General features: G+C 52.3%; 1 protein-coding gene across 7 annotated transcripts in view; it reads right to left on the minus strand.

Annotated features, from left to right (window-relative positions):
* Positions 1 to 9,676, minus strand: part of SLC38A8 (solute carrier family 38 member 8) — a 48,720-nt gene that overhangs the window by 32,045 nt on the left and 6,999 nt on the right. For 5 of the 7 annotated variants that reach the window (XR_002123089.1, XR_002123090.1, XR_002123088.1 and 2 more), the window contains exons 4-7: positions 7,998 to 8,133; positions 7,159 to 7,260; positions 5,707 to 5,764; positions 1,288 to 1,402 (exon numbers count right to left, since the gene is read on the minus strand). Coding sequence is in view for 4 of the 7 variants with exons in the window: in XM_019635199.1 (XP_019490744.1) it covers positions 1,288 to 1,402; positions 5,707 to 5,764; positions 7,159 to 7,260; positions 7,998 to 8,133 (411 nt within the window). In the remaining 3 variants the exon portion in view is untranslated. The remainder of the gene's footprint in view (positions 1 to 1,287; positions 1,403 to 5,706; positions 5,765 to 7,158; positions 7,261 to 7,997; positions 8,134 to 9,676) is intronic. The other 2 variants (XM_019635201.1, XM_019635202.1) reach the window with 2 other exon arrangements.

The raw sequence follows: 9,676 nt of genomic DNA on the forward strand, positions 1-9,676 counted from the left end.
TGGACGGAAGCCTGGAGGGCTGATTAGACAATGCTGTGCCCCACCAACTCCAACACACCGGCAGCACCCGGCTTCTACCATCTGGCAGGTTTACCTAGGAGCTGATGGAAGGTTCTAGAAGAGTTCCCTATTCTGCCATTTCCCAAGGCTTTCCTGTCCTCAGCCTACATGACACTGTTCTTCTGACTCAAAACTCCTGCTGGGTGAAACTGTTGCTTATCCTTTCAAATAGCTCACTGGGTTGGCACAGGGGAGCTGTTCCCGGAGTGGGCACTGCCCTGGAAGCACACAGCACTCTGAAAACTATAGCAAATCCTTCCATGTCTTGTCCATCCCACTCCAATAGCACCCAAAGGAAGCAGCTGGTAGAGCACCCATCTTCCTGACAGGGACCCAAGGCATCTATAAGTGACAGACTCACACAAATAGCTAGTCACCACAGAACCAGGTCCAGTGCATCAGGTCCCTTCCCCACAACCTAGTGCTGTCTGTCAGCATCCTGGTCACCTGCTCTGTCCTGAGACACACATCTCTGGCCAAGAGCTGTGGCTCATTTTGGTCCCGTGATCCTGCTGGCCCTGGATTTGAGCCATCTGGAGGTGACTCTCAATCATCGGGTCACGACTCTCCGACCCAGGGGCCACAGACTGGCAGGAACCTCCCCTGCTGGGGACAGGCCACCCAACAAGTTTCTTAGGTAACCATGGCACCTGACACATTCACTCTAGCCCCAAGGACTTCCTAAGTAAGAGGCTCCAAAGGGCAGACAAAAGAACAAGGGGCCACGAAAGTGGGCGTGCTGTGTGACCTTAGGCATGTCACAGCCCCTCTCTGAGCCACACTTCCATCATCTTTGAAGGTCCTTCTGCCTACAGCACAGGGTTGTGAATACCCAAATCCACGGAATCCACGACAGTGTTTTATAAACTACTACTCAAATGTAATGCTACAATGACCATCATTATCACCATCCCATCAGAGAATGCCAAGCAGGAGACACAATTTGTAAGAGCAGGGGCTTCAGACACAGCCGGGCCAGGGTTAGGGTCTCAGCTTTGCCACGTCTAGTCGGGAGACCTTCAACAAGCAATGGAAGCCCTCTGAGCCTCGGCTTCCTCATCTACGAAATGGGGGCTTTTCTATGGGTATTAAGGATGAAACGACAGAAGGTACTCTAACTGTGTAGCACTGCACCTAGCATACCTTAAGCTCTCTATAAACACTCATTATTCACATTTCTCCTGCCACCCCCTCCCCAGCTCCTGGGCGCCCCTGGCAGGGCCTTACCTGTCAGTGAGTAGATGAGGCAGCAGGCCAGCAAGGAGAGCACGGAGACCAGGGCCCAGTGGGACAGGCTCTGGTTGCGCATGCTGCAGTAGATAGAGACAGCAGCTTCGTGACACTGGAAGACAGAGGTGGCGTGCTGTGGGACTTGGGCCAGCTGGGCATTGTTAAGAATCGCTTGGAGCGATCTAAAAAGTATCACTGTCCCCAGATACAGGCAAAAATCCAAATGTCCACCAACCATAGAAGGCATAAGTAAATCACCAGATATTCATGTGGTGGAATATTACGCGGCACTGAAAAAGGATGAGCCCACTACACGCCTCCACATGGAAGCACCTCAGAGCGCTAATGCTGAACAAAAGAAGCCAGACACAAAAGAACCCTTCCATGCATGTGAAGGTCAAGTTACAAACCAAACAAGCTTGAGCAGGGGTTCTCGACCACAGCCTTGCTGACATTTGGGGCCGTCCTGTGCATTGTAGGATGTTGAGCAGCATCCTTGGGCTTGACCCACTAGATGCCAGGAACACTTGCCCCCAGCTGTCTGGGACAGGAGAGTGTCTCGAGACATTGCCCAATGTCCCCTGGGGGCCAAAACCACCACCCAGTTGAGAACCACCATTTATGGTGACAGAAAGTAGAATAGTGGTGTAGGTGGGGTGGGTGCCACTTAGTGGAAAATGTCAGGGAGCCTTCCAGGCGGGCTGACAATGTTCCATATCTTGACTGGGGTGATGTTTACACGGGGGTACACATACTTATGGTTTATATACTTTATATGTACTTATTATATTGTCATAAAACTTTTAAATATAAAATACATCTAGCCAATGCCAAGAGCCCACCTGTGATGGGGACTTTATTTATCAGGGGCAGGTCCTGGGCAGTGACGTCCTACAAGCAGCCCATGGGAACCTAATGTGCAGGCAGGGTTGAAAGGCACTGCTGTATCTAGAAGATACCCTTTGGGTTCTGGGGTCTCCCCCAGGCTCCTGAGATAGGGTCCCCACCATCACGTCCACTTATTCACCAAACGTGCTGATCTGCTCACACCCCCTCTCCAGGTTCCTCAAGGGTCACACTGCCTTCACTCGTGGTGCTCAGTCTACCGCTGTCCCTCTGTGCTGCCTCGGGGCCTCGGCTCGAGCTGTTTCCTCTACCCGGGATTGTCTCCTGGCCTGACCAGCTCCGACTCATCCTTTAGGGAAGGCTTCCCCAGCTGGGCCAAGCTCCTCTCTCACGTGTCCACATGCCCCACTCCCCTTGTGTGCAAGTTTGGGTTTGCCTGTTCAGTATCTGACCGCCAGCTATGCGACGGCAAGGACCACATCTGCCTCACTCATGCCAAGCACAGAGCCTGGCCCACAGCTGAAGAATGCTCCAGGGGTTAGTCATTTACCCGTCTCTTTAACACACTCCTGCAGCCACAGGATACCCTCCATCCAACCCCAGCTCTCTGGCACTCAAATGCTTGCCGGTCTGACTCAGTGCAAGTCTGGGGTACCACATAGACTAGCCCACCATGGTCCCCACTCCCACGGAGCACACATTCTCCTGATGCCAGCTGCTATGATGGCAGCCGCCAGCCCGGGGTGAGAGGATAGACCAGCCTCAGGGCACCAGTGCATCTTTGGTCTCCTGCCCCGAGACTTCTCTGACCTCACAGGAGCCCAATCATCTGCAGGCCGGCTCAGCCAGGCAGAGGGGGCCCTAATGCCCCTGGGGACCCTCAACCAACAGGCCGTGGCACCTCATGGATCAATGCTCCTGCCTCCTGTCTCCCAAATTCAGGCATGGAGAAAATGCATGGCGGTGGCTGGAGGGAGCCCTGCCTTTCTTCCTCAGTTTGACCTAAGACTCCCGGGTAAGTGTCTCTTGGTTTCATAGGAGAAATAAAAGCACATCCCCCGAGGCCAGGGCTGCCTCCTGGGAGAGCGTCTGTGAGGGTGGCTGGCTGCGTGCAGGCGCACGACTCACTCAGGGAAGGAATGGAGGGCAGAGGCGCACATACTGGCTGAGAAGTGGAGAAAGACTGATGTCCACCAGCTAACGAACGGATAAACTGGGGTCCATCCCCGCCATGGAATATGATTCGGCCATGAAAAGGAACAAAGCACTGACACACGCTACAGCGTGGATGAACCTCAGAAACATGATCCCAAGGGAATTATGGGATAGGCCAGACACAAAGCACCACATATCACAGGATTCCACTGACACAAAATGTCCAGAACAGGCAAATCCTTGAAGACAGAAAGAAGATTTGTGGTTGCCAGGGGCTGGGGAAAGGCTAAGGGGGATGGGGAGTGACTGGTAGTAGGTACAGGTTTCTAAATGTTCTGAAATTGACTGTGGCGATGGTTGCATAAATCTGTGAACATACTAACCACCACTGAATGATACACTTTAAATGGGTGAAATGTATGCTATGGGAGTTATATGTCAATAACGCTATTTAACCCTCTGTTGGGTGCATCTTACAGATTCATTGCACACAATGAAAGATGTCGCTATGAAATACATCTTTACTGTACTAAGTCGCAAACACGGCTGGCGGTAGGTTACAGTAGAGGGGAAGATACGGAAACGATGAGTCACGATACTTAACTGTCAGATATTCGAAATTTTGCGTGCAATGAATCTGTGAGATCAGTTGCGCCCGACAAAGGGTTAAAACGCCAACCACAGAGAAGGCCCGAATGTGGCCAGGGTGTCTGGAAGCCGAGCTCACACCCCACCTTGGCTCCCCCCAGACCCCTCTTACCAACTCTGTGCAGGCTGGAGGGGGGTGCCCAGTTGCTAAATGTGGCAGGAGGTGGTGTTTGAACCACAGCTTCTGATGACAACAGGTGACCTCCTCTGTCCCCACACAGCCCCTCCAGCCTTACCCCTACCTTTTATCATCTTCATCTACATCTACTCTCCCCCGACTCCCAGACCCCCAGATCCCTGATGCTCCAAGCCAGATCCTGGCAGCCCCTTCTCTGGCCTCAGTGCTACCTGCACCCCTCAATTCACATCTTTTCCCAACTCCCCCCATCACCACATCCCATGTCTCTGGAAACTACAGCCCAGGCCTCAGTTGCTAGGAGAATCAAATGAGAAAGCTAAGGCAAAGGTGAGGGAAGTACCGCCTTGTAAGCATCTGGAAAGCAGCCCACCCCACACCGCACCCCCCAGCGTGAGCCCGTCACACCATATGGTGCTCAGGCACAGGAGAGAGGGATGGTTAAATGACATCCAAACAGTTGACAGCAAAATCACTGCTTTACATCTTCCAAAATATTGGGTGTGCAAGAAGAAATGTGAGAAATTTTCTGTGAGCGACTTGCTAAGCCCCAGCAGCGATACCATCGACTCATTTATAAGGAAGAGAAATGGAACCATTTCAGGATTTTTTTCGAAAACGTTTCTCCAAGAAAATGCAAGATGAAGAACAGAAGCAGGAGCTAGTTGATGAAGACAGGAAGAAAAACTCAGGCTAGGAAGCTGAGGTAGTGTCAATCCTGAACCACTTTCCCTTGCAAACTTGATTTAGCTTTGGGGTGGTTTCATCCTTGGTGTGGTGGGTGGGTTTTTTAGAAGAGAGGCAAATCTTTCCCAAAATAAACAATGGAAGAATGAAGTCAGCTGCCATCTGCTAGGAACCTGGAAAACCCCAAGACAGACAGAAGGCAGGGAGCACCACCCCATGGAGTGTCCACCTAGCTGAGACCTTTATAGCTCTCCAGCCCACCTGGGACCCCCTCCCCTTTGTGGCTCACCTGTGCTGTCCTCTATAGCTGGAATGCCTTCCCCTTCACCTGCCCGCCTCCCACACATTCTTCAAGATGCCTTTGAGGCATCAGGGCCTGAAAAAGGGTGTCTCTGAATCTGCCCCACCCAAGGAGCCCCTCTGCTGGCTTGCACACACAAAATCCATTCTTACTCCATGACACTTTCTCAGAAATCCTGTGTATTCTGCTGGGTAGCCTGCCATGCTGCTCCCTGCACATCTTCCAGTCTGCTTAGCCTGCAAACCTTCCAAGGCAGGCTCTTTCCTCTCCGAGATCCCTGTGGCAGAACCCACCTGGCGCTCTGCATGAGGACATAGGTAGCTTTAGGTCTCCAAGCGCGGTGACAGTCTGGGAGGATTTTGCAGAGGAAGGGACAGGTGCTGGGTCCCCACCCTCCACCCTGGACCCAACAAATGCTGCTGTTGGCTGTCAGTGGCGACCAGGCTCCCAAGTTCAATGGCAACACACGCCTCATGGAGCCCAGGGACCAACCCTCATACACAGTCTCTGGAAGACAGCCCGTCAAAACCCAGAACAAGTCTTCAAACTTCTCTTCTGACTGGAACGCCACACTCTCCCAAGGGAGCTGGGAGTCACCGCAGCCTGCAAACGCCACCCTCTTTAACACAGATACTAAGATTACCTGAAATCCGAAGCAGATGGTGGGGAAGACACTAAATACGGAGGTCCAGGAGGAAGGGCTACAAAGAGATGAGAAGCGCTGATTACAAAAAGTTAAACTCAAAACCTTCAACTTGAAGATGGGTTTTTAATAATACCAGGAAGGTGTAACTAGGCACAACTGTAAAATATGTTTAATTATTGCATCAACTACCAGGTTTGGGGAAATGGGAAAGGATGCATGCTCAATGGTGCGCTTTTGAAATACATCTGTGCTGACATTTGGTAACGTCGCGTTCTCCGTGCAGGCAGAACTCGGGTAGGGCATGGCTAGCAGGAACCCCCAGGAACTCACAATGCCTCTCTGAGGCTGCCTATTCCCAGCGAGGTTACGGGCTGGGGAGCACAGGCAACCTCCAGCAAATAGACCCCCAATAATGCAAGGACGGTTTGACCTCTGTCCAAGCTGCCTGAAAGGACTGAAGTGTGCGCGGGGCAGAATTTTCAGAACTATGGCACTCTTGGACAAGCGTCCTTGGACAAGCAGCCCTAGGGGGCAGCCTCTGGCACCTTGGGGGACATATAGTGGAGTGGGGAGCAAACAGCACTCTCTATAGAATCAGGATTTCCTGGTTGTGCCAGAATAATACCCCCCAAAGAGGTCCACATCCTTATCCCAGGAACCTGTGAACATGTGGCCTGACATGACAAAAGGGACCCTGCAGATGTGATTAAGGGTAAGGGCTTTCAGATGGGGAGATCACCCTGGATTATCTAGGCCCAACATATCACATGAGTCCTTGAAATCAGAGAACCTTTCCTGGCTGTGGTCAGAGGGAGCTGTGACTACAGAGGTGGGGTCAGAGACAAGGAGTGTTGCTGACCTGGGAGATGGAGGAAGGGGCCATGAGCCAATGAATGTGGGTGGCCTCTAGAAACTGGAATAGGCAAGAAAACAGATTCTCCCCTCAAGCTTCCAAAAGGAATCGTCCCTGCCAATACCTTGGTTACAGCCCAGTGGGGCTTATTTTGGGCTTCTGACCCCCAGAAGTGTAAGATCATAAATGTGGGTTGTTTTAGGCTGCCACGTTGGTGCTAATTTGTTCCAGCAGCCCCAGGAAACTCACACAGAGCTGTCTCCCGTTCTGTGCTATGTGCTAGCTGATTCTAAACGCTGGATGCTGCTCATCGCGCTGTGGGGACACTTCTGCAAAAACCTAGAAGTCCTAGGCTGGTGTGGCAGTTAGAGCTTTTGTGTCCTTGGCTGGTTCCTGGTCCTTCCTAGCAACAACGGTGCCCATTGTGAAGAAGGAAAGGGGCCGTCACTAGTCCCTATGGCATCAGAAACATGAAGGATTTCACAGAGAGAAGCCAGGGCCCTGTGCAAACCATGCAGGGTGGAGAAGGGTCCTTCTTTCAAGGATCCCCTTGCAGTATCCCAGGAAGCCATGAAAAGCCCTCTCCTCGGACTCACCTCCGTGCAGGGCGGGGCTCACGAACGAGGCCCTGCGGCCCGAGGTAATACTGCGCGATGATGACCAGGGCCAGGTAGCAGGCGGCCAGGGTGCCTAGGATGCTAACACAGACGGTGAATGACCAGAAATGCACGGGGCCACCAACCCTGCCAGGCAGGGCCTGGGAGCCACGCAGAGTGGAGCCTGAATGCCAGCTCTGCGCACACCAGCAAGGTGTTGGGCAAAGTTCTCGTGCCCTGAGCCTCAATTTCCTTCTCTGCACAGCGGGGACAGCGGGAAGATCATTTCTCCTGCTCACCCTTTCTCTGTTTCCAAAGTGGAAAGTCCATTGTTGCTCTCAACACAACAGGGAAAGGCCGGTTGCAAACCTGTATGAATACTTTGGCCAGTATTTTTTTCACTTATTAAAAAAATACACTTTTTTTTTTTCAAAAGTATACATAAAGCCACAGACCACAAGATGAAAAAATGTATGTGTATGTCTGTGTGTGTGTGTGTGTGTGTGTGTGTGTGTGTGTGTGTGTGTGTGTGTCTCTGTCTGTCTCTGTGCCTGTGTGGGCACGTGAGTGTGTGCGTATAAAATCTGTAATAATGAAATAACAAAATGTCAGCAGCAGGCCATGTCATTACAGTATTTTCTTGTTTATCTCTATCTTCTATCACACACATATATTGCTTGTATGATTTTTAATCTTCCCCGCCCCCCCCATCTCCACACGGGAAGGCCAACGCTGGCAGCTCCCCTATTCCAGGCAGACAGAAACCCTGCCACCAACACTGGCCAGTGGGGACCCAGCCTGAGCCGTGTCCCTCCCAGGAAATGTCCGCAGCCCCATACCTTGTGTATTTCTGGAACCCGATCTCCCTTGGGGCGGACAGGGGCAGGATGACCAGCAGGGAAAGCAAGGTCAAGGTGAAGCGCTGGTCGGTGTACCAGGGCTGCAGGGCTGCGCTGGGCAGGAGGAAGTCACACACTGGCGGGAAGGAGGAAGAGGGGGGGAGCTCCCATGAGCCCTGCAAAGCCCTCACCCAGCCATCGGCGCCCCAGCCACACAGTTCCCGGCTCTCCGTCTCTGGGTGGGGTTCACCACGGGCACTAAGTCAGCCAGTGAGTCTAAAGGGACGGGATGAGAGTGTGATGGGGACCCTGTCACGTGCCACCACAAAGCTAGGAATCCCACTGCAGGAATTCATTCAACAGACGTTCAAGTTCCTCCAGGCACTGCTCCAAGTGCTAGAATACAGCAACAAAAAAGAAAAAAAAAAAACAAGAAAAAAAAAAAACAAGAAAAAACGACCTACCCTTGAGGCACCTGGGCCTTTATGTTCTTACAAAAGATCTTTTTTGTTTCTGCTCAGGAGCTCAGTGGGTGTTGGGGGTTGAGCTGGGGCCTGAAGTGGCTTTTTAGTGCTTTTGCTGGGGGATAGCCTAGCTGCCAGCATTCTCTGCATAACCAACTACCCGACACAGTGGCCTGGGGCAGCCACTTTATTTTCTGCCTCCAACGGGAGGTGAAGAATTGGGGCAGGGCTGCGCTGATCACTTCTGCTCCCCATGGGGCCGGCTTGGTTCATGGGTATTTGGCCGGCAGGAGGGCTGGTCTGGAGGGTCCTTGATGGCTCCACCCACACAGGTTACCTGATGAGGACATCAGCTGGGCCTTCCCTGCAGTCTCCACATGAATCCTCACCCCCAGGCTAAACCATGGCAGTTGGGGGCTCCCAGAAACCAATGCAGAAAGAGCCTATCCTCTTAAAGCCCAGGCCCAGAACTGGAACAGTGTCGTATCTGCCATACTCCGCTGGGCCAAGCTGTCACAAAGTCCACCCTGATTCAGGGGAGGGAACACAGACCCCACCAACCTCTCAGGGGGAGGAACACCAAAGAACCAGAGACCGTTTTTATTCCTCCACTGTAAGATGGAGAATTTAGAGTTGATATCGGAGGTAAGACAGATAGGGGAGGGGAGAGCAAAGGGGAGATGGCAAGGTGGCTTGAGGCTAGAACCCACGGGGTGAAGTGGCCCCTACACCCTCACTGTGGGGTGGCTGAGAGCTGAGTCATGGCCCATTTGGGGCTATTTGTACTGCCCTTCCTTTGTTCTCACCAAATGTTCCATAAAGCCAGCCATGCAAATGGAAATAAATGCCTTATGAGAACAGCTTGTTTCTACTGAAATGACGCCATGGGACAGTCCCACATCGTGGTCATTGTACAGAGGCACCGATGTGGGAAGGCGAAGCAAGCTTTCTGGGCCAGAGATGCTGAGAGAATGCACGCCCAAAGGTGTACAGAGATCTCAGTGAGTGTCAGACCCCATGTAGCATGGGGTGGGGTGCAAGCCCTTCTTATCCATCCGGATCTTCTGCAGCCAGGAAACCCCAGCTCTGATGTCAGGGCTACACCTGCCCCTCACTGAACCCATATGTTCTAGGACATTCTTTGTTGTCCTCTGTACCAGCCACTTATACTCAAGTCATCTGTACCCAATACACACAGTGACTTCCTCGGCCTCT

Source organism: Hipposideros armiger, unplaced genomic scaffold, assembly GCF_001890085.2.
Source record: "Hipposideros armiger isolate ML-2016 unplaced genomic scaffold, ASM189008v1 scaffold_19, whole genome shotgun sequence".
Taxonomy (NCBI): Eukaryota; Metazoa; Chordata; class Mammalia; order Chiroptera; family Hipposideridae; genus Hipposideros; species Hipposideros armiger.